Raw genomic sequence first — 24,754 nt, 5'->3', positions numbered from 1 at the left:
TTCAGAAAGTGTATTTTTATTTCTTTTAACTGGCTGACAGAGTGGAACACTAGTGGATATTTAAATATTAAATACTATATCCTGGCTATGATCAAGTCACAGTTTCACAAAAAAACAATTGACTTGTTTAGCGTGCACCAGCGGTGCATGCATTCTATGCAGTCTAGAGTTCATTTCAGCCAATAAGATCATTGCTTACACGAAAAACAGCTTTTACTCGATAGAGCAGTTTTCAAATTGACTGTCATTATTTGCTGAGCTTCAAAACTGATCAAACAACTCCCACATGACCTAAAAACCAATCAGAACAAAATGCTGCTTTTTCAACCAATCAGAAGCAAAAACAAAACCACGTGATTTGACTCACGCGCGTTTTCCCGCGCTTTGGCACGGGTTGCCTGATTGGTAAATTGCATCATTAACGAGTGTTGTGATTGGTCAGACGTGGCTTTAACGACAGTCATCAGAAAATTGCTCTGTTTATAACAATGACTCTGATTGGTCCATTGAGTGTACAACAAAACGACTTTTCTTTTTAAGTAATATTCCGGGCTGAATTGAGTCTAAAAACAAGCTTACATTTCAATGAATTGAAACACGGGAAATTCTATTTAGCCCTTTGTCAGTGTAAGAGAGGATAAACTGCTCACAACAGAGAATGTATTTTATTTTTGTTTTCATTCATAGCTTCCATGAATTTTATGTTTCTAATGAAAATTTGTAAATAAACTGAGAACAATAATTGTTATTCTCAGACAGAGCAATACACATTTAATCAAAAAAAGAAAAAATAGACCAAAAGATAAACAAAAACAAAAAGACCAGACATGACATTCAAAAACTGCATACTTGAGGACTCTGCTGTCCTTCGTATACTATATGTGTATTTTGATATTGTCAACTTCATGGAAAGACAGTTTCATATCTGCGAAAAGTTAAAATAACTACAAAACGAAAACTGGTAAGCAAACTTTCTGCTGTACAAAATAACATTATATTGAAACTAAATTTTATTGTAAACTTCGCAAAGAACCAAAGTAGCTTTTAAACAACAGTAATTTAAAATGTTTGTCTTAGGTACGGCTAGTCTGAACAATGCAGATAAACAGTGAGAAGTCTTTAGAAGCTGGTTCGAGCAACAGCATATACATGTGGAGGACAAATTCTAACAAAGCCAGGGACTTAATATCCTTGATTAAGTTGTTGCTGACATGAAACAAAAAAATTGCGCCATATTTCTCACAGCCAGTTATAGAAGCGTTGAACGTCGCCAGACTTCAAAAATAGCAGCTTCTTCTTCAATTTATATTTTAATTTCTCCTGTAGCGAAGAAACAGAAAATGAGAATTTAGGAGAGGTAAGGTATGGTAAAGCCCTCATCTGGCCAAAGTGTCAACCAAACCATTCATGTCCCCAAGCCACCTGTCCCGCCAGGGCCGTAACCAGACCTTTGTCATAGGCAAGGCAAGATCTTACTAAGGGGTTCTGGGGGCATGCCTCCAGAAAATTTTGAAATCTGGAAGCTCTGAAGCTCTTTCCTCAACATTTGGTATTTCTTGAGAAAAATCAATCTTGTTCAACTTGGGAAAACTTTTCCAACAAAAATATTTTGTTTTTAGTTTTGGGTTAAAATCTAGACGAGGCAAGGTCCTCGTCTTGCCTCTTGCTAGTTACGGCCCTGGTCCCGCCTGTCCCCTCTGCCAGGTGGCTCTGGGGACAAACAATTTGATTGGCTAGATTTAAACAAAGGGCACTTGAATCTAGCCAATCAAATCAACTCTCTTGCAACAAAGGAATTTTAAAACAGTTGATTTGATTGACTGGTTTCAAACTTCCTTTGTTAAAATGCTGCCAATCAAATCGTGTAGTTTTCCCACAAGACAATCATCTAGATTCGTTGAAAGAAAATCTATACCTTGTATTTATGTACTGTCATGACTTGATTGGCTGTTTGATCGTTCTTCTTTCTTTTTCTCTTTCAAAACATTTTCATCTCTTGGCTTTGCACCACCAAATATTGACATTTGTTGAACACTAGATGCCACTTCATTCACAGGATCTTTCACTGTGCGTGGTGCAAGTTTTAGTCTTGGCCTGGCTGCCAGTTCCTCTGTTGAAGGAATGAAATAAATAAGTGAATATTGACTGACTGGCTGGCAAATTAATGAGTATTGACTGACTGACTGACTGACTGACTCGTAAAATTACCAGTAAGTAAATAAATATTGACTAATTAAATGGAATATAGAAAGTTTTCCTTTCTTTTGGTGTATAGTAATATATTATTAATAGTGAATATAAAACAAATGAAAATATCAGGTTTCACCAAGGGTAAAATTGAACTGCAACATAATAAAATAAAATAAATTACTACATTTCAGTGCTCGACACTAACGCTAGTACACTAGCCCAGGACTAGTAAAATTTCATGCTTGGCTAGTAAAAGTACTTTCCTACTAGCCCATAGACTAGTAAGATTCGTGGAAAAATAAATCAACTACAACTCTATAACTTGGGAAGTTTTTCTCCCAGAAACCTTCATCAGGATCTAGTTTCCATAGCTTGAGTAATTTAAACCAGAGCGCTTGCGACCCACATCGCGTACGGTTTTATATCGTACGATCAACTCGCAAACCTGACGCCATCTTGGAAAAGACCCTCTGTCCTCGCTTCCATGACACCCAAAAGGGACCTGAGAGAGAGCCATAATAAGTCGGCCATCTTGGGGTTTTCTCGCGAGCGACCGCACGAGCATGATTTCAAGCTTTTGTAACACTTTACCTACAAGAAAACCGCCTTCAAGGGCCGATAATCGTGAGCCAGATTTACAATGTTCACCAGAGGACCACACACAGCATGAAGAGAAAAAGAAGTGTGATCCACGGTCAAGAAAACAGTGAAGGAAAGATGTACTTGTGTGGACTCAAACAAATATAGTGCCAAGAGATTAGCTGATTCAAACTTGGCTGTTTTAATTTTTTTTTAAAGGGGGGGGGGGGGTGGGGCTAGTGACTTGTCCTTGTGGGCTAGTGATTATTTGTACCTACTAGCCAATTGCCTAGTATCCAAAAAAGTTAGTGTCGAGCACTGCATTTAGAGAGGAAGCAGGTCCTCTGCCCAGGCCATATTGGAATCTGAAAATGTTAGTTTTTCAGGAGGGTAAAAATTGGAGAAACTAGGAAAATACCCTTAAAGCAAGGTGAGAACCAACATTGAACAACAAATTAAACCCACATATGGCACCTGGTACGTGGCTCCTGACCATAGTTCAGATTTGTGCCAAATTGGTGGAAGGCGAGTGCTCTCACCACTGTGCAATCCCTGCCACCCTCTTGGAGTAGAAATGTGATGAAACACTCTACACAGTAAAAACCTGCAGGTAAGAACCTGCATTTTTCCAAGTTGGCCTCAACAGGTTCTTACATAAATGGTAATAAGCACAACTTTAGGCTATTTAGGTTCTTATTTTCTGAAGAAAAATTTACATTGTTGCTGATAGAATTTTTAGGCGGCCTTTTCCTTATGTAAAATTTGCATACCATTTTATTTCTATTATTTATCTGATTGGATCAATAATAATATTATTTTTATGATTTTCAACATCGGCATTTACATTGCAACTGGTGTGATAAGGCTCCTAGGTGTCTCCAAAGAGGATCCTAAAATTAATGTTGACCTGTCTTATTTCCCTAAAAGTAAACATTCTTAATCGATTTTAGAAAAATTTTAATAAGAACCTTTTTCCAAATTTTAGGCTAAAGAGGTTCTTATAAAGAGGGTGTCTAACTACCAAATTTTAGCCTAACAGGTTCTAAAAAATAGGTTCTTACTTGCGGGTTTTTACTGTTATTACAACTGTACTTCTAGCAGTACCTGCAGTTGGTTCTCGGAAGTCATCGTGTCTTGGAGGGCCTCCTCTTCTATCCCCTCCTCCTCCTCCAAATCCACCTCTGCCACCCCCTCCATATCTTCCCCCTCTTCTGTCTCTGTCGTCTCTACCACCCCAGCCTCCTTCATCTCTACCACCCCAGCCCCCATCGTCTCTACCACCCCAGCTCCCTCCACCTCCTCCACCTCCTCCTCCGCCACTCCAGTTGCCATGACCTCCTCTGTCTCTATTGCCCCAGTTTCCGCCTCCTGTGTTGAAAGAAACAGAAACTTGTTAACATGATCAGTGAGATTGATATTCACACTTATAACTTGAGAAACATCCTCATGCATTGTAACAAGTGTTTAAACCCACTCCTCAGCCTCATTAATAATTCATCAAGTTAAAACAAAGAAAATTATAACAGTTACTGTGGAGGAGGTTTGGATAACCAGTCTTAATTAGCATAAATATTTATGATTTTATCGCTCCGTTTACTCCGTATTTTTTGTTTCGATTGAGAAGATATAAACACAAGAGACAGTGTTTCATCCGCTATCCAAACACCTCAAACTTTGTCAAAAATACTCTTGATCTGCTGTCTGTCATATGTTTACGTTCAAAACAGTCTCTTGTGTTTGATATCTTACATAAAAAATTGCAACACTGTAAATTTTAAGAGAGGTCATTTGAGCAATACTAGTTCAAAATGTGTAGTTCCATAAATTATCCATACCTCCCCCACAGAAGGGATTTTCCCTAATACCCCCACCCCCTCTGGAAATTCCAATTAAGCTTCATACATTTCCTTAAAGTTTTTGGCCTTTGAGAGCCCTCGCACCACCAGGAATTCCCAATCCCTTACTGTGCAGGGAGTATGGACATCCTCTGGAACCACACAATCGAGCCAACAAAACCCATCAGTGCAAAAAAAGCAAACTCGACTTTTGACTGTTTGTACACTTACTACAGAAAAAAATAAAATTACAACATGTACAAACAAGAAGAGATATCATCAAAGGTTGTCACTAAACCAGTTACCTTGGCCTCCGTGCCTTCCACCTCTGTCATCAAATCCACCTAACAAGAGAAAACAAAATTGATTTAATCACAACATCACAACCTCTGAGGAAGATAGATCACAAGTGGAAGGATAAATCCATGTCCTCTTAAAGTATTTAATCAGTGATATGTGAAGTCTGAAATTCAATCCTCAATCAAGGGTTTACGCTTTTGGATGTCGTCAATCATCTTAGCGGACCTCTCAGGAAACAGAAGATCACTTCAACCGGGACAAAAGGTCACATCAGTCAGATGTGATTGGTAGATTTTGATCCATTGTGTTTTTTTCTACTTCTTGTGGTTCGTTGGCTGTCACCCTTAAAAATGATTGGTGACAGAGAAAATCGCAACTGTTAGTTAGGATTTTGACTTTCAGAGATTGCATGTCACTGAAAACTGCAGTAATAATATATTTGGCCCAGTTGTTGAGTGTGAGTGGCTGTGCCAAATTTAGGGGTATAAAATGGTCACCTTTAAGTCTCGGCAATTTCGGCCAAGTCCCGAAATTTTGGCTTTTAAAAACAAGGTCTCTTGTATTCATTTGAAATATAAGGGGTTTGAAAGAAAAGAAGAAAAAGATTTGTCAACAAAGTTGGCAAAACTTGTCAAACTGTGAAACCATGACCTCTCAGAAATAATTTTAAATCCAACATGAATTGTTAAAAAAAAATCAGCACTGAAACAGTGCAATGCAATTTTCTTTCACCAGAATTGATTGCTCAAAGAAAGACTAAGTTAGCTATTGCAGGTGGAAATTTTGTTTATTTGTCTTCATTATTTTTGACTTTGGCAATTGACAGCAAAGAAAAACTGAGGCCAGAGGGATAAACACTCATCATAGTGCTCGATGTTATCCAAGTAGTATATGTAGAAGACACTTACCTCTACCACCTCGCCCTCCTCTGCCGCCGCCACGGCCTCCATCTCGACGCCCTTCAGCTATATCAACTCTTAATGTTCTCCCCAGATCTCCAATTTGCTGGTCAAGAAAATAACATAAGTTAACAATCATACAGATTAGGAAGTAAAGTACCCGTAAAGATCACATCAAAGCTAAAAAAAAGTCACACACAGCTTGGAGTGACTTAATGTACAATGCAAGCTTTTCCACTTATTAGAATGTGTAGTTCCGTAAAATATCCATACCTCCCCCATGGAAGGGATTTTTTAAAAGAACCCCCTACCCCTCTGGAAATTCCAGTTAAATTTCATATTAGAATTTCCAATCCCTTCTGTGGGGGGAGTATGGATATTTTCTGGAACTACACAATCCAGCAGTTATAGTGACTTACTGCGCCATCAAAAGTTAATGCTTCTTTTAGTGCATTGACATCTTCAAACTCAACATAGCAGAAGCCTGCAAATTTAAAAAAAATGTGAATAAGATTTCAATGCCTACATTAGCCATTCTTACATGAATGGATTGTCCCACAGTTTTTTCACCTCATGATTAGCCATGCCTCAAAAATATAATTAAAATAGTTAAGTTTGCAAGTCGTATCTTGTAAAATGGCAAAGCTATAACTTAAAAAAAAAAATTAAGGAATCTTGTATGCTGGGTGGGCAAGTCTGTGCTTCCCAGCATACAAACATCTGTGAATTTGCTGTTTACCGGTAATTCTAAGCTAGTCTTTCTACATACATGGATAAATTTTCACTATACCTGGCCAATATTTCTAGTTGAAAAAGCAATGGAGGGGTCTATCATTTTACTTTGTTTCTTAACCCTTTGACTTCTGGAGATTTTCCAAAAAAACGCATTTTTTAGGTGTTTTTGACTTTTTGAGGTCTATTATAAGCTCAAATAGCTCCAAATCACTGTAATCGGCCCTCAAAACACAAAATGCATGCTTATTTCTCACCAGAATCACGTTTAACAACTTTTTTAGCTAGTGCATGCGCACAAATCAAAGTTTGGACATAGTTTTTGGACGATAAACCATCCTACCACTTTAGGCTTTTTGTTTTTTTTTTTTTTTTTTTTTTTTTCGCTTTTCCTTTTCTTCTTCTTCCTTTCTTTTTGCTGCAGTGTTTGGCCTTCTAGCAGGCTTCTTTTTAGTAGAAGAATTTCCGCGAAAGCGTAAACGAGGCAACAACTACTTACCATGGACAAGCAAAGGGTGGAAAGAGGCAATTTTCCTCTGAGTTTTTCGCTAAAATTTTGAAGCGTTTTGGTGCATATTTTAAGTTCCATTAATCTAATCGTGCTGGTTTAGGTATCGTTGAAAAGGTCTTCTTCTGCTTCACAATTCAAGCATAGATGTCGCCTTTCTGGGTGAAAGGTGATGACGTCACAAGTGGGACAAATGCCCCGATCCTTTGCGGCCGGTTTAGGCCGGTGCAGGAGTCAAAGGGTTAAACTACAAGCTACTGATGCAAATTTCTTTATCAACTAACAGAATTTTTTGGAGGTCTCCAAGAGGTTTTGGTAACGGGTGACATTGCTCCAAAATAGCTTAAAATGTAGCAACAATCTTGTTTCAGAGAACCGACAGCTGACAGAAACTAGCACTGAAAGGGTATATACATGTATTTACAACAGCGACAATGTTTCTCCCATCAAATAGGTGACAGGGGAGTTTAGACTGAGCGTCAAAGCCGCATCAGAAACCCCCTTGGAAAGCCTCATTATCGACATTGTTAAAACTGATATTTACCTTTGAATTTATCTGTTTCTTTGTCTCGAACCAGGCGAATACTTCTGATGTATTCCTGATAACAAAATGCAGAATTACTATCATGGGCATTGCATGAAACTGAGTACAACACCAAAAAAAAATTATAATTTACTAAGGTAGAAAAAATAAGGGTACTGCTAGTAATAAACCAAACTCATCTGAATAAAATGAGGACAAATAACAAAGGGCCAGATGTATCATTTGTGATGAAACTCCATGAACACTTTTTGGTTACAAAACAAAGAAAATATTTTTTTGGTTAAACAGCAACCCTGGACCAAACCCTAAGGGTGAATTAAGCAACACACTTTCTCGTCTTTTTCTCCTCCATGTTTACACTCCCATCCCTCAATGTTGCAGGGATGTAGCTAAGATTTCTAACAGGCCAAATTTTCTTGATTACAGGCAGAAAATTTGGGTCACATTAAAAGAAAGATCCAACCGGACACAGTCTTTTAGCTGGAAAAATCAAGTCCTCAGGTGGATATTTTTTCCACCTTTTGCCTATTATTTACCTTATTGTTACTTATTTTTGCGGGGCTTAATTTTCGTGATTTTAAAAAATCGCGAAACTAAAGACCAGCAAAAAGTTATTTCAAACGTTTTCTATTGCATTTTTATGTTAATTACGTATTTTTTGGCCAAATCACGAAAAAAAAAATCCGCAAAATATGCCCATTTCATTTGCGCGATATTAAGCTCCCGCGAACATAAATAACAAGGTACATCTCTGCTTTGCCTTTGCTATCTCTCCCCTTCCCCCGTTCTCAGCCAGTCACAATAAAGTAAATGTACATTCTCTGAGGTACATGTGTATAATTACATGCATCTTTTTATCAGGGTAGAGTATACTATAACTCCCTGGACATATTATATTTGCACAGTTAAAATTTTTACTGCAATTATTTTTTTTAAATAAATGGTAAAACAGATAATGGATTAGGTGCGAGGAATCCCCTCTGGTAGTAGCCTGAATTTCAGACATCCCTCTGTGCTCGCCTGCTTGCCAGAAGGAACGTCTGAACACATTCGGGCCTAATGCCGTCCGGTGACGTCACTACGCTTTGGTGTTAATTCATGCGGAAAAGTTTCTGTCGAGGCCATGAAATTGTGAAAGAAAAATCGCTTAAATAAAGGATTACAGGGTATAAAATTGTTTTGAATACTAAATAGTAAACTATTAAAAACTTGAGACAAATGAATGATATTTTAATCGACTGCAGGCTATATTCTTTTACGGAAGCGATTAATCTAAACTGATTTGCTTTATCTAGCGATCAAAATACTGTTACACAACGGACAAATACAACACACTCGTGAGTACTTTAATAAATAAATCAATTTCGACGGTTTCAGAGGCATTCAATACAAAAATATCCTACTTGACCGTGGGCACTGAGTTCAGAAATCACTGGCTCATCGAGGCTGCAGGACATAAGCGTCGAGCGGCTTTGTTGACAAAACAAGATTACATATAAATTTGGCAAAACACTGCACTGCATGTCGAAGCGACGAATGCTGCCAAATTAAAACCTACCGATTTCCATTACTATTCTTCATCCGTAGGTAAACTAATAAAGTAATAAACTCAAGGTAAATGACTAATCAATTCATTTCTGGGAAGGTGAACTCTTTCGAACTCTTTCCAAACGTTTTCAAATTACAATCCTCGCGCGGTAAAATTCAGTCAGAATTTCACATAATTATGCAAATAATTTTTAAATCAACCAATCAAAATCACTACCCGGTTTTCGGGTAGTGACGTCACCGGACGGCATTAAGCCCGAATGTGTTCAGACGTTCCTTCTAGCAAGCAGGCGAGCACAGAGGGATGTCTGAAATTCAGGCTACTCTGGTAGTCGAACGCCCTTGGAATAAATTATGAGGTGAATTTCGTGGTTGCATTACCCACCACAAATTATTCAATAACAAAAATTTTGAACAGCTAACTGCACGGCTTAACTTTCCTCGATTTCTGAGATTTTCTACAGTGTGGAAAGGTGAAAAGAATGTAACGCTACAAAGAAAATCTGTGAAATCGAGGACGTATCAATTCTAGCAGGTTTCAATAAATACACTACAATGTAGGCCGCATCGCAAAATGGCGGGTAGTTTTATCGGTCTTGATCGCAATGAAAATATACCTTTATTTCATGGAAGATTGTATCAAGATCTCCCTGGACGGTATCCGGTGGAAGTCCGCCGACAAATGCTGTAAAAGGTGGTTCGGTTGGAAGAGGTTTACTACCTCGATCTCTGTGCCCTCCACCACCGCCACCGCCACGCCGTCTCCCTCCACCGTAAGAGGAGCCATAATCCCTAACAGAAACAGATTTCAGGCGATTTTACACTCGAAAAAGATAAGAGAAACTGAAAGCAAAAGCATTCATCTTTTACCTTGGCCCATCACCAAAGCTGTCGTAAAATCTACCACCGCCACTGCTTCCGTCGAAGTCGTCCGCCATGTTGGCCGAACAGAATACCAGAAAACAGACCATAATTGTTTTTAGTAACACAATGAAGCGGGACGGCGGTATCGGTATCAGCGGTAATCCAAAGAACAAATATGTCCTCAAGTGTTTTTCCCTGAAGTGTCCATCTATTAACTTCAATATGGCGGCCATGATGGAAACTTCTGAAACAAAAGCTCAAGGTATGTTACATACCTTAATGTTTGAAGAAAGTGAAGCGCAATTCCGTAAAGCTTTATCCAATTTTCAACTTTTCATGTTCTAAATACATGCTTTATATATTTCAATTTCATTTTAAGAAACTGAAGATCGGGCACATTTGAGGTTTCAAGTTGAACTGGAGTTTGTGCAGTGTCTAGCAAATCCTCATTATTTAAATTGTAAGGTTTTGATTTTTACAGTACCACTTGGGAGTAGATAAAGCTTTTTTTATATTCAATAACTTGTCAAGTTTCAAGTGATTGTGCGGGGATAAAAAAAACACCAAAATGGGAAGAAAGCCTTTTGGACAAGTCTTTTATGAAACTGAAAAATTTTGGCTTAAGTTTATATCAGACTTTTCTGGTATGCTATTAGAAGAATTAACTATGTAAGTCGTAGATATAACTAAATATTTTGGTTGTGTTTAGTTATAGTCAGTCAGTCAGACCGTCCGTCCGTCCATCCGTCCATACATGTAGTTTTATGGTCAGTCAATTGTTTTTAAATCCATCAATTAATTAAAATAGCTACTCTTTTTGTTAAATTATTGGCTTTTTGATGACTTCTAATGTTAGTCTTACTACTATATCTATCCACAGTTCTAGCCCAAAGAGGCTACTTCAAAGAGCAGTCCTTTATAAATTACCTGAAATATCTGCTTTACTGGAAGAAACCAGAGTATGCCAAGTTCCTGAAGTAAGAAAAGGGTCTTTTTAAGGGGGGGGGCCCCCCCCCCCCTCAGATATTTTTTTACAGTGATGTGCATACACTGTGAACTTCAGAGTTTCAAAAAAAGAGAATAGATAGCGAATGATGGTTTTTACCCCCCAGGGGGGAGGTACTTGCAGTATACATGAGGGGGAGGTCCGACATATTTTTTTGGGTTGAAAATTTACACCCTCGGTATTTTTTGGGGTCAAGAGATCTGTCATGTATTTTTTTAGGTCTTAAAGTCTGTTTGATTGAATAATTCAGTATCGAGGTGCTAGGTCTTGTACTTTTTGGGGTAGAAAATTTTGATGCCAGATATTTTTTTGGGTGTAAAATTTCAGGCTCATGTATTTTTGGGGGTTCGCAATATGAAGCTATGTCGGACCCCCCCCCCCCCCGTCATGTATACTGCAAGTACCCCCCCCCTGGTTTTTACCCTTGCTGGAATTCTATCCTCTTTTACCTCCTCACACTGCTCCACTGTTGTACCCATTACTGTAATTCATGGTGGTGGTGGTGGGGGGGGGGGGGGAAACAGGAGGGAAGGAGCCCTTGAGAAAAGGGGCAGGAGGTGGGGAGAAAAACATTTCAATATATTTTGCAATAAAAATGGAACAAAGAAAAGGGGACAGCTTTAAAAAGGGGCGGGAAACAAGAGTAAAAGGTATTGGAAGCGGGAGGTTCAGACCCTCCTTTCCCCCCCCTCCTTCTAAATTTGATTGAATGTGTTGTGAATCTTTTTTTATTCCTACTTGCACGTTTATTTTACCCCGTTCTTTGCATTTAATACTTTTAACAAAAAAGTAACCAATATGATTGCTCAAGAAAATTGCCGATCATGGATTTTTTTAAAAATGTTCGGGTTGTAGCCAGGCATGTTAAAAATTCGAATTAATAAGTTGACACTGGCCAAAAATATTGTTTTTGGACGTTTCGGCCACTACTGTTACCTTCTTCAGCAAGATAAAAATGCAAATGTTCAACGTAGATTTTTTCTTATCTTATAATCTTATTTCTTCATAGGTACCCCCAGTGCCTACATTTTCTTGAACTTCTCCAATATGAACATTTCCGTAGAGAACTTGTAAATCCTGCCTGTGCAAAGTTCATTGATGAACAGCAGATTCTCCATTGGCAATATTATTCCAGAAGAAGAATGAGGATCAGTTTACCCAAGTCATCAGGGCAAACTGGTTCTGCAACCGAGGCTGAACAATCTTAAAAAATTTTGTGGAATGCTTGTAAAAAAGTTTTATCATAGTGTATATAATTATACTTGAAGATCCATCCTACTGTCCAAGCATGTGTCTCAAACAATAGAGGGTGTAACGAGCTTAACATGGCTTAAAAATCCTAGCTGGTTCAAGCAGGGCTTTCATTGCAAAGCACTGGGCAAATTGCCTTTCTGTGAACGGGATTTCGCCCAGCTATTTTTAACATCTCAACCAACATTTTTGTGCAAAGAAAGTCACTATCTAAGTAATGTGAGTTACTCCCAGGGGGGTACTCCCAGGATCCAAGTGACGGGGATGTGCGAAGGATTTTTTTGGGGTCGAAATTTTTTGATTCCGGGATTTTTTTGGGAAGGAGAATTTGGCAGGTATTTTTTTGGGTGACTTGATTTAAATAGGGGATTTTTTTGGGTATTAAATCAAACTAAAGTGCCTTGGCGCGGCCTTGGCAATTTAGGGGTAATTTGACTAGGGATTTTTTGGGCATTTTTTTTGGTCCAGGGATTTTTTGGGTCCTGGTTTTGCCTCCATTCGATCATCCCCGTCACTTTGATCCCGTGGTACCCCCCTGGGGAGTTACTGTCCTTCCCAGGTACACTAACCAGTTACATTCCTGCTCAAAATGGTAGTGAGATTCTTAGTTCAAGTGTGTACGGTATTTTATACAGTGAAGCCTGTATTAAGTCGACACCCTCGGGGAAGGCTGTGACTTCCGCTTAATACAATTGGTGTTTGTTGAAAACAGACTTCCGTAGAAAACACTATCTAACAAATAGATTATGAGCTCGATATTTCTATGAGGTGATGGTTGACGAAGCAGAAGGTTGAATCAACTATCACCACATAGCAGCCTTTCAAGGTGTTTTTCTGCAGTTATGAGTGCAAAGGTATCCAAAGATTTCCAAATTTTTTTAAAAAAACTCTGTATAAAGTTAGTCATATCAATTTTCTCTGAAAAGTGGCCGTCCTGGCTAAAAGCCTGCCTTGTAGAAATCCAGAGTGAATAATCTAACTTCCATTCCTTCTGGCTTTGTGAAGTGGCATAAAAGAAAAATGCACTACATACAACTTTCTTCTTTTTATTAAATAACAATTTTGTAAACTACAACTTAGAAAACAAGATAAATTTGGTATCAATAAATTAAATGTATAAAGCCTAAGGTAAAGCTACGAGGTATCATAATATTGTAACAATTTCTCTCAAAGCAGAAAGCCTTTGTTTGAGTGCCACTCAATTGAACGATAGACACTGACAAATGTTACTGCTTTCAGTTTGTTACCCACAGCAACTCGATTAAATATATATAAAGAAGTATTAATATCAGTATTTATGATAACACAACTTTGCATAGACATTCTTAGGGCTTATGACATAATATCCAAGGAAGGATAGTGCATTTAGCCAAAATAATCATGTCTGCTTAAATCACAAAGCTACTCTAATTCCAAAGCCAAGGAATAGGCCATTTCCGAGTTACCCTTTGCCTCTGTTTCAAAACGATTCTTCCTGCGAAATAATTCATATGAAAATGAGTTTCACCTGCAAGTCCATTTTCATGCAAATCCAACTCATTTTCATTTGAATGGTTTCGGACGTAGACTCATTTTGAAACAGAGGCAAAGGGTAACTCGCGAAATGGCTATTTTTATGTGTTAAAAACATGCAAAAATTAATCTCTTACTTCCTCTGTATGCCCTTCCAAGGGGAGTGAGACCCATAAGAAAGGGTTGGGGATGCTTGTCGTTTCACTTAGGGGTGTAAATTGTGGATTTTGCACTTAGGGTGCTCTAGGCTGTGAACACAGAGGTATTTCCAGCTGTCATTTCTCTCTGGGGAAAAGCTGAAAATACGTCTGCCTTCGCAGGCTATGAATACTCAGGAAAGAATGCCAATTTTTTTTACTGTCGAGGACTTGTTTAGGGTTGCACATGAAGAAATAAACAAGGCTGTGATGATGCTGTAACCGATCAGGCCTGACCTTTGACCTTTTAGAGGTCAATAAAAGCTTGGTTACCAGTTATTTGACCAGCATCATTGTCAGCCCTTTATAATTATGGGAGTTCCCCCCCCCCCCCCCACCCCTGTGATGCCCACTGGTGCTCAGGGAAGCACAAGGAAAACATGTCATAAAAGACTTCAGCACTGGTGCCCTCCCAAAAAACAACAAACAAAAAGAATTAATAAAACCAAGAAAATACCAGCCATTTTGACATGAAACAAAGCAAAAGTAAAAAAAAAAAAACATCCTTTCATCCATAACATTTTGTTGTGTTCAATTTAAAATAAAAAATGTATATTTAATAGTTATTCAATAATTATATCATCAAGCTATAGTTACCCTATACCGATCATAAACTTGTCAAACATTTGAATTTGACCTTTAGCGTTCGTGTGCCAGTGGTCAAGTTGTTTCATATCATACTGTCACATGGTATTTCCTGGGAATATTGCAAACTTGGTTAAGACATCATGTTACATTTCTGGCAATAAATTTATACAAGGAATTAGGTGTTATGTTTACAAAGCCCTTTGAAAACACAAGTCTAAGAGGAAAAAATTAATATTTTGTAGTAACTCCTATCTGTTTTCCAGGTTAAAACACGTGCTGTTTTCAATTATTATGGCTTTGAGTTTTGCACATTGCAGAATGTAAACATAATACACTCAGTCTGTTAAATTTTATTTTCTCAAATCAAAAAATAATATAATGTTTTTTTCTACAACAGCTCATTAATTTTCAACAAATTAAATAATTGAAATGTGCTTTTACACTTTACAAAGATGTCTATGTAAATCTAGTAGCTATACCCTTCAGATTTTCCCTGCATCGCACAAACTGTTCATGGGTTTTCTGACATATAGTACATGTATGTATTTGTGTTCAGTCAAGGATGTAAAGATAAAGGGCAAACCTAATTACTATCGCAAAGATTATAACTTAATGTTCTTACAATAAAAATAATTAACATTTGCAAAATTGTTTTTAGTAATTTATCAAAAAATATCTGATTAAATTCAGACTAAAAAATTCAATATACTGTAAACAATGTACATAAATTATGCTAAATAAATTAAACTGCATAATCTTCCATCTTCCTTACACTATCAATGGAAACAATTCTCTAAGGTCAATGTACATTAAAAAAGATGTAACTATAATAATTATTAACAATAAACTATTTTAATCCGATAAATTAAGCTCTAAAGATTATGGCAAATTTTCTTGACAATCCTGAGTTACTTGTAAAGAACTGAGTAGCTCTATTGCTTTGTCAACCTCATTTTCAGGCACCTGAAAAAGAATAAAAATTTACCATCGTGCAACTTCAATAATGCAGTGCTCAGTACTTACTAAATTAGTTGTGGAATATAAGCAAAAACAATTACAGGGTACTGATTTATTGCTTTACATGTATCTAAGTTTGTTTGCAATGAGAATCATGCAGCAAAACAGAATCTAAATGAGTGGGCAATAAGCAAGTGATCATATGGTTGTTCTTTGACCAATCAAAAAATATGAGAGAAATTGAATAATGGATGGCAATATTTAATACTGTATGATAAAAAAAAAATATTGCTATTCAAAACCTTTGATTGGGAGTAAAGGAAGAAAGCCTAGCAGAGAATGAGGCTTTTTTAAAAGAGGAGGATTATTTCAGATCATTCATCTTTCTCAAGTTTTCTTTATTTCTGTTTAATAATGCACCTCCACAAAAGGCAACAAAGAAAGTGCATTCGACAGACAGACATTAAATTAAAGTGGTATGCAGTACGCTTTCGTTCTTACTTAGTTCCTTGGAAAGTCTTACTTTCACAGACGGTAACATAATTATATATATACCGGTAGTTAACCACAAAAATAATACACAGAACATGTATGATAATTGTAATTGTATACTTATAATTTTGTGAGTATGATGGAGATAATTAGCTTCCAAAGGTAAACAACCGATGCACGCAAGGTTAAAAACATTGTTCATGGCAATAAATGAAAGTTAAGGATAATTAAAAGATCCATTAGTAATTGTAATGACTGGCTGGTGACCAGTGCAGGCGTACGTACCAGGAGATGATCATAAAGGAAAGTGCAGATGTAAAAAGAGCTACACAAAGCATCAGTTAGAGGTTCAGATAACTGCGCAACTATACCACTCTCCTCTAAAAACAATACACAAATGGCTTGGAATTAACTCAAGGTAATAAAAAATGACTGTGGAAAACACAACAAATGTACCTTTAAATAATTTTGACGGCAACAATCCACGACTCTGTCATCACTCAAGAGTTTAACCCTTTCACTTAGTTGAAAGCGTTAAAACTTAATTGAAAGGGTAGAAAGGGTTTGCTACTTAGTTCAAAATTAATTTTACTAATCAACTCTGACAGAGGTAAAAGGGCCACGAATTTACGCGACCAAAAGAAACAAGGTAAATTTCTAGAATATTGGAAAAAATTCACAAGTGACTTGTTGCCCAAAAAAATTTCAAGGTACTGGTAGTTTGTGTTGTATTTCCACAGCACTTATCTGACTTGCAGGTCTTTACATACCAGTGTATGACCAAGGCCATAAGTACTGATGTAATAAGTTGACATTTGTACATCTGCTAAGGGTTCTGCGATCTGAGCAGCAACACCAGATTCATCTACACAATTATAAAGTAGATACAAGCAAACAAAGCTATGATATGGCCATTTTTATTTTAACAAGCTACATAACTGTTATCTTTTGTTACTATTACTTCCCATAAATTTAAACAATGTTATTGTTGAATTCTGTATTGCAAAACGTTACTGAAACACGTGACAGGATTAAGCCATTAGAAAGTCCTATATAAGTTAGTAAAAAGTACTATTTCTTGCATTGCAGTTAAAAAATTATTATTGAATTAATAGTTATTCGTTAATAAATTGTTAAGGATTAAATATTAATAGTTGGTTTTAACACATGTTAACTGTCCGCATCAGTTAGAGGGATATCTTGTTAAGAGATCAGATATTCACGGTAGAACACTCAAAGACTCAACACTTATAAACGTCACATCATCTAAAACGAAAATGGGTCAGTCTACTTTCAAGTGTGACGCTGCACGAGAATGGAACGGATTACCAAGGGAAATGAGAGAATTAAACACTCTATCTAAGTTTAAGACACACATTTTTAAGCATTTTATGGAACAGGACCGTATAAATCATATATGTACTGTAAATTAGGTTCATTTTTTTTGTTTTGTTTTTGTTTTGTTTTTTTGTTTGCTTAACTTGCTGCTCTTTGCTCTTCTCTTCTTTTTAAATGCTTGAATTTGATACATAAACTCCAGATTAGAGATACTTGTATTTTTTTAAAATGTATTTTTTAATGTAAATTTTTAATATGTATATATGTAAATCTTCTACAATTTTAAGAATAGATGTATTTTACACTTAATGCTGATCGCCAGTTTATACCAGTGATCTAATGATCACTGATTGGCCCTTCAGGATAAATAAAGTTTTTATAATTATTATTATTACTACAGTGTAATCTACATTTTCATTTTCCACATTATGGTTTAATTTTACCTCAGTTGGTATAATTTGGTACTTTCCTTTGTTCTGGTGTATGGTAATATATAATAATTATAGAAAATTAATATAAAACAAAGAAAAATACCAGATTGTACTAAGGGAAAATTAAGCCACAATATAACATTTATAAATTATACAACCAGCTAACCAGGACAGACTGTCTGTCTGTCTGCCTGCGTCTGTCCGATCAACATCGATCTACTGTTCTAACCAAATTAGGGGTCACCTGGTGGTAAATGGTCCTTCAAAAAAAGTGGGTCTCGCAAAATTTTAGCCAAATTTCAGGGGTCTCGAGGTCTCGAATTTTTCTTTGACCCCTTCTCGAAGTCTCGATTTCTTTTGTTAGGCTAAAAAGGTCTCAGGCTCGCAGAAAAGATATCAGTCTCGCCGTCTCGCAAAGTCTCGCATTTACCATTCGACACCCCTCAAATTATGTGCACTAACCAAATCCCAGGGGAGCGTCTCCAACACGAATCATTTTCCATCCCTCGTCATTGGTGTTTGTGTAAAGTGAGCCTTCAGGAAATCTATTTGTTTTGGAAAATACAAGTAAAATATTTTGTCAGTCTATAACTTGACTAATAATAAGCTACTGACAGTACATGTCACTGACAGTTAAAAAATATTGCAGGCCTACAAAACTGGAAAAGTTTGACTAATGATATTTGGTTAACAGAATACTGTACTGCAGCTGCGTAAATTTTTGTAATTCAGGTTGCTTTGTCTTAAATACATTTGCTAGAAATCTTGATGCACGTAAGACTGTTAGTAGTAATTGGGAATGAGCTATTGTTCACCATGATTACCGGAAGTAGTATTAGCACTTTAAGTACTAATCAATGGTTTCAGAGGACTTTTTTTTGGCTGTAGCGTTTTGCACACATTGCGGGCCTATGATTCTTAATCATTATACAGAGCAGTGGGACCACCACTAATTAGCGACCTTCAGATTGGACTACGAGTACGAGATTGAGTACGAGTACGAGTTTTCAAACTAAATTCGTGTGCCTCCTATAATCACTTATCACACCAATCTTACCCCTAACGTTTATTTATGTGTTTGTCAGCGCTATTAACAGGGCTAGCCCCAACCTTATACAAACCGGCACAACATTTTTAACCTCCTATAAGTGTACACCTCTCCTAAGCAGACAATTTTTCTGGTTGCAAGGGTGTATCCTTGTAAGAGGTTTGACTGTCATTATAATCATGTCACACTATCTTTATTATAAAGTTTTTACCTTGACAAAGCCTCATTGTCAAGCACTAATGAAATGTCTCCTTCAACAATGGAAATATGGAAGAATGGCTCATAACGCCCATCAACTAGTTTCCTGTGGGAAAAAGTGAAGAAAAAATCAGTGTGCTGAGAAGGCAGAACAATAGGTCTCTTGTGTCAGTTCAGTTTTTCTGGCGTACATGTTTTATTATAGCTACCTTATTACATGAAATTTTCGCGACACTTTAATTTCGCGAATTTTGCGATTCTAAAAAAATCGCGAAATTAAAGTGACGTGAACAATAAGTGTTGCGAACATAACATGACGCGAATATAAGTGACTAGAATATGTCAGTAATCGATGTAAATGGATGTTGTCGCCAATTGACTCACTTGTAGACATTGTGAGAACTGCTCTGTTGTTGCTAATGCCGAGATTGTCCCCCCCATGCGTTTGTGTTAATTTTGACGTTATTGTTCCTTCGATGAAGTAGTTTTATATAATTCAAAGGCATTTCAAAATATATTGCCAAGAAAATGTAAATTGTGTCTCACTCAAAAACGCGAAATTAAAGTGATTCAAAATACAAAATTTTCGCAAAATCGCGAAATTTAAGTGTCGCGAAATATGTGCACCTCAAAATCGCGAAATTAACGTGTCGCGAAAATTTCATGTAATAAGGTATTAAGATGGTTTCCGCACAATTTCCGAGCAATACAGGCAAAAATAAAGTTACCAAAAAGACCTCTTAGCATGGCAACAGTTTTAGTACAGCTAACAAAAACCTGCCAAAAATTTAGCACTCAAGCTGACCCCACGAGAGAAAATTGGATTTGAAGTTGTCTTTATTTCAGTTAAAACGGACGTTTTGCGCCGGTTCAAAACAAAATAGCGCGCGTTTTATACATTTTTTCGAGGTTTGACTTTAATTTTCTCAAGAACGCTTTAGAATTTAATTGCGGGGTCACTAAGACAAATGAATTTCGATGAGATCTTTTAAATAGTATACAAAATGTTGCCGTGCAATGAGTGGATTTTTGGTACTTAATTTTCGCACTCATTGCTCGAACTTTCAGCGGAATCCGTCTTAAGCAAGTTCTAGTTATGGAGCATTTCTACATGTTGTCATGGTGGGCATACACACATATTGCAGCTGTTTCCAAACACTGAATTTTTTTCACTTTTGAGAAATATCTTCTTTTCCTAAATTTCCATGTTTGGGTACATCATCATAAGGCTGCTGTAAAATGCCATACAGAGGAAACATTAATACCAGGAATAATTTTCAAAAAATGCAAAAGGAAGTAAAACTTACTTTGAATAAAACATTAGATCCAGCAGAATAGTTGTTAGGCTTGGCAACATTCGGGAATCCAGACTTGTCACATGAAATCTGTTCATCGGACATGTGAAAGGGTGGACAATTGGTCTGTGTTCATCTGAAAATATGAAACACTACACATCAGAACAAACAATGCACTCTTTGTCACAGTTAAACAATGTTTCTTGAAACATAGATATGCAATGCGTGCAAAAGCACACTGACAATGAACACATTTTTACCTGTTTTTCTCTCATTCATTTTGTTCATTCCAGCCATTCTATCTCCAATTGACAACGTCACAGGCTCCATTAACCCTGTTCCACTGTCTTTAAAGATCTTGTAGTTTTGGGACAGACACTTGATGGCCATGTCAAGATCCACCTCTTTCACCTGGTAAAGAGAAAAAATAACGGTACTAAAAAGGGAATTTGTGTGCCATTTTTAATTTTGTTCAGCTGTATTTATTATATTTATTTATTAACTTTGAATTTGTTTATGAAAATCCTATCAGTACATCACTGCACAGTGAAGTAAAGTAAAGTACAAGATTGCAGTTAGTAAGATTTTTTTAGGAAGGGTTGCAAGCCTGTTCAGCTTGAAGGCTGGTATCCAGAGGGGCTGACCATACCAGGCTGGTTTGTTAAACTTCCGATTCCTGCTACTCCCATTTCCCCCTTCCTTAAAGGGAAAGTGGCACTATGGTTAAGTGCTACTTGAAAACGCAGTGAAGGTGTTGGAGGGTATGATTTACAAGTAAATCCACTAAGAGTGGCCTGGCCTTGCTAAAGTGTACTGTACGGATAGGACAGCACTGGCCTAAAACTTGAAAAAGTTGGGCCGACGTTTTCACGTAATTTTTGGCATTGTCACTTGGAAAAAAATCACCTAAAACAATATATATTGATAACGGTACGTTTATTAGATTTACACCTTGGAGAATGAACAAACTTATGCCTTTCTTTTGTTGTTCAAAAGTTATGTTCTTGATCACAGAGTGCACCCTTATAATTCTATTATAGTTTGCACAAAAACTTAGAAGACTTCTCGTGATTACGACTTGCCCCGTTAACTATTCTCCCCACTTTGTGCGATTTCTATTGCAAAACATAAATATAAATTAAACTTTCCAATTTCTCCTGGGAATCCTGTTTTCTGTCATCTCTTCTCCCAGCTCCCATAAAGTTCCCACCCTGTTTCCCATCCTAATTTAATCTGTCAAACACCAAAACACCTACCAGGACATAATCTGATTGGTACGTTGAAATGACTAGCACCGAGACTTTACAATCTGCCAGGGGTGAGATGACGGTCTTGACAATTCTACTGATACCAGTCAACTGATGGCTCCCGTAAGCTCCAGCTGAGACGGTTAGTACTCGCCAAACAAGATCAGGCATGTCAATACTCTCACTTTGAGGAAGCTCTGTAAATGACAAAAGAATACTGAGCTTTATATATAGGTGATGTCTGCATGCAGGCTAGAAACATGGTATGTTTCTTCGACCATATCTCAAAGTGCAGCAAAGTGAGCTCCACATCGTTACATGGTTACCTGTTTTCAATGACTGATTGTGTATTCACTATTTGTATGTCATATTCCTATTTGAATATGTCATGATTTAATAAATAAAACTGTGCACAAAGATCTACAGGATATATCCAAAAAAAGTCCTACTGAGATATTTATTAAAGCATTCAAAACTTTTTTACTCAGTGTCCTGCCAAGTGTCTGGCATTAATCAAATTTTTTGTCACTAACGCTTAAACCTAAAAGGACAAGAAGATCCCACAGATGTTGTCAGAATGGTTTCACATAAACCTGATTATTTTGGTTCCTTTTGTGTGTGCCTAAATTTGAAACTGATTTTTTTTGTTTATTTTTGCAGTCATAGCTCATTTAACAAATTCATACGGACTTGAACTAACTTCCCATAGAGTAAGAGTCAAGAAAATGTTTTTGCAAATATAATTAAAAGCTCTGTTTTGTTATTAATTTTAATCTTATTCCTCTGTAACCAGACATGCAGTTTTAGGATCGCCTGCAAACTAAGTAAAAAAATACTTTGATCTTGCCTAGGCTACTTATATATTGCATTCATGGTATCTAAAAGAAAACAATGTACAGTGTTGACTCAGCAGTGATTGCATATTTTTTAATTTTGTTTTTACAATGTTATTATTAAATATTTAAAGAGTTCAAAATTAAAAGTCAAACTTCATTTTCCATGCGTATGGAGAAAAACAAGCCCTAAACAGCAACAATGCTTATTTTTTTTTGCTTTTCAAATAAACTTGTTTGGTGCCAAAAAAAGATCAAACAACATTGCATGATGTAAAACAAGGTCATGATTGTGACCTCACAAACAAAACCCCCATGCCATTAAAATAATTTGATCTGAATTTTTACATTAACACCATTTTATAACATACAAATAAAATATTAAATTAACAAGACATCTCTTTCCCTCCTTCTATTTTTAGGGAGATTTTACTATGTGGCATTGTAAGTAGTGGATATTACATTGCAATGTTGGAATACTGAATAAAACATTAGTGAAAATAGATTAAAATTATTTAATTTGTTGTTGACATACAATTCGGAGAGAAAGAACTGTTAAAGCCATTGACAATATAGGGGAAAATCCACAATATTGCTCATGAACTTAATAGCTCAGTCTCATATTGCAGAAAATTCATCCTTTAGTTTTGCAGTAAAAACCCCATGTGAAACCCATGGTTAGCTTGATACCTAAAAGATTCAAATTTTGTATGACACATCTAATTGGATCACAAGTTACTGGGAACATCATGTGATTTTGTTTACATTCCAAAAAATCCTCAGTTCCGGATCTCAGCAGCATGCACTTAACCAAGATTAAAAATATAATAATTTAGTTCGCCCAAACGTTTCCTCTACTTTCTCACGTTTGCTCTGATTGTAAACAAAGCTTTATTGTAATAATATAAAATAATTATAAAATTTTTAATTTTTACTTGACACAGCAGGGTTTACATGCTTTATTTATAGATTTCTGTTTTGCCAGGTTTAAATTCTTTTTTCCGGCTTCTGATGATAGTAAAAATATTTCTGAAGCAATTTCTATTTAACCTTCTATCTGATTTCTATTGGGTTAATATTGGTTTACCATATCATATTCTGACCTCGCGCTAAGTGAAAATACGCTCCATTAAATTAGTTGAACGCGCGCGCAAAAGCCCTTTAAATTTTCGGCATGCATTTGAACAAAAGCAGTTTTTTTTTAAAATACCAATCTTTAAAGATTTTACAGCATACCCAATACATTCGAAACCTGTTTTTTGCTCGTATGATGTTTACATTTACATTTTTTTGTTTACATAATACATGTACGTACGCACCTTTACAAAGGTCTTCTTCCACGATGATCGTGTAGCCATCTCTGGTTTCGGTAAAACTGAAAAATCTTGGCCTGCAGAAAAGATACATAGTATAAAATACAAGATATGAAATAACTTTGTTACGTAATGGAAATTGCGCGGGAAGAAATCGCTTTTGTTTCGTCCCATGACAAGGCGATTTTCGAATGCCGGCAAACTTGTAAACATGCTTGAATTACAACTTCAAGGAGGAGATAGGAAATCTCATGAAATTCTGAAAGAGATGTTAAGTTATTACTTTGTTTACCCTGTATTAAACCGATTGAAGAACATAGCATGACAAAATCAAGTTACTCGGTTAAAAATTATAACTTGTAAGTTTATGTAAGCGTACCTTGATCGAGGTAGTAATGAAATTTTTATTAGCGCGTGAGTGTACAAAGGGATTGCATCCTTCTTCAAATTGGAAACTCGAAGCTTGTGCTCAAGAATGTGAAGTTCAGAAGCATGACCCAAAGATCCATTCATCATTTTTGTCCTCAAACGCAAAAATCAACGGCAATCGTGAAAATGCGTGGATGTGTGCGCCACACACTGTATATGTACAGTTCTTCGACTTCCCGCCGTTTCAACGTGATCCGTCGATTGAGCTAACACACACTGTGAACATCCTTCTTGTCAAACGCATTTCCTGTCAAAGTCATCTTAGATAAATACGATCAGTTCCGGATATCAGGCGTTCCAGGCTATATATATCGAAATAACAACAACTTAGTTCAGTACATTGAGTGAATCACACAACAAGATTGCAATACGAGACACAAGATCCTCCAAGTTGATGCCCACGAGCGGGCCTCGTTACCGGTTTTTCTCGACGTTCAATTCACGATGGTGGACGTGAGGGAGGTCTAAAGGAATTTATGTAGGTTATACACGTACTTCCTTCTCAGGAAAACCTCAATTATTTAACGAAAACAACTTCTTTTGCAATCTTTTGTGGCGATTTCAAATGATTGCATTACTGTTTGACGGTGCCCCATCCTAAGCGATCCTGGGTACCAGGT

The 24,754-nt window shown here is 36.7% G+C and overlaps 3 protein-coding genes across 5 annotated transcripts; 1 reads left to right on the top strand and 2 right to left on the bottom strand.

The window, feature by feature from the left end:
* On the bottom strand, positions 1–10,135 carry LOC144646978 (eukaryotic translation initiation factor 4H-like). The gene is made up of 9 exons (XM_078506703.1): positions 10,006–10,135; positions 9,753–9,927; positions 7,588–7,642; positions 6,223–6,287; positions 5,813–5,909; positions 4,910–4,948; positions 3,874–4,137; positions 1,916–2,110; positions 1–1,320 (listed from the first exon to the last, which is right to left on the bottom strand). The coding sequence occupies exons 1-8, from the start codon at positions 10,104–10,106 to the stop codon at positions 1,923–1,925; spliced, it is 984 nt and encodes a 327-aa protein (XP_078362829.1). The 5' UTR covers positions 10,107–10,135; the 3' UTR covers positions 1–1,320; positions 1,916–1,922.
* LOC144646982 (mediator of RNA polymerase II transcription subunit 31-like) lies at positions 10,072–13,536 on the top strand. Its single transcript, XM_078506709.1, has 4 exons — positions 10,072–10,261; positions 10,379–10,459; positions 10,880–10,976; positions 12,015–13,536. Exons 1-4 carry the CDS (start codon positions 10,072–10,074, stop codon positions 12,211–12,213), a joined length of 567 nt encoding a protein of 188 aa, XP_078362835.1. The 3' UTR covers positions 12,214–13,536.
* Positions 13,287–24,738, bottom strand: LOC144646980 (cytosolic arginine sensor for mTORC1 subunit 1-like). Of its 3 annotated transcripts, XM_078506705.1 has the most exons (10): positions 24,630–24,703; positions 24,085–24,436; positions 23,712–23,782; positions 21,569–21,756; positions 20,573–20,723; positions 20,325–20,448; positions 19,031–19,123; positions 18,234–18,316; positions 16,773–16,867; positions 13,287–15,516 (listed from the first exon to the last, which is right to left on the bottom strand). In XM_078506705.1, exons 2-10 carry the CDS (start codon positions 24,219–24,221, stop codon positions 15,433–15,435), a joined length of 1,026 nt encoding a protein of 341 aa, XP_078362831.1. In that variant the 5' UTR covers positions 24,222–24,436; positions 24,630–24,703; the 3' UTR covers positions 13,287–15,432. The 3 variants fall into 3 exon arrangements, with proteins under 3 accessions (XP_078362831.1, XP_078362832.1, XP_078362830.1); XM_078506706.1 differs by lacking the exon at positions 16,773–16,867 and adding an exon at positions 16,288–16,382 and having other exon boundaries at positions 24,085–24,738; XM_078506704.1 differs by having other exon boundaries at positions 24,085–24,736.
* Positions 24,739–24,754: the final 16 nt, after the last annotated feature.

The sequence above is a fragment of the Oculina patagonica genome, chromosome 3 (assembly GCF_052425735.1).
Source record: "Oculina patagonica isolate OP01 chromosome 3, crgOcupat, whole genome shotgun sequence".
NCBI lineage: Eukaryota > Metazoa > Cnidaria > Anthozoa > Scleractinia > Oculinidae > Oculina > Oculina patagonica.
Note: the sequence above shows the minus strand (reverse complement) of the source record. Positions and strands in the feature narration are given on the sequence as shown.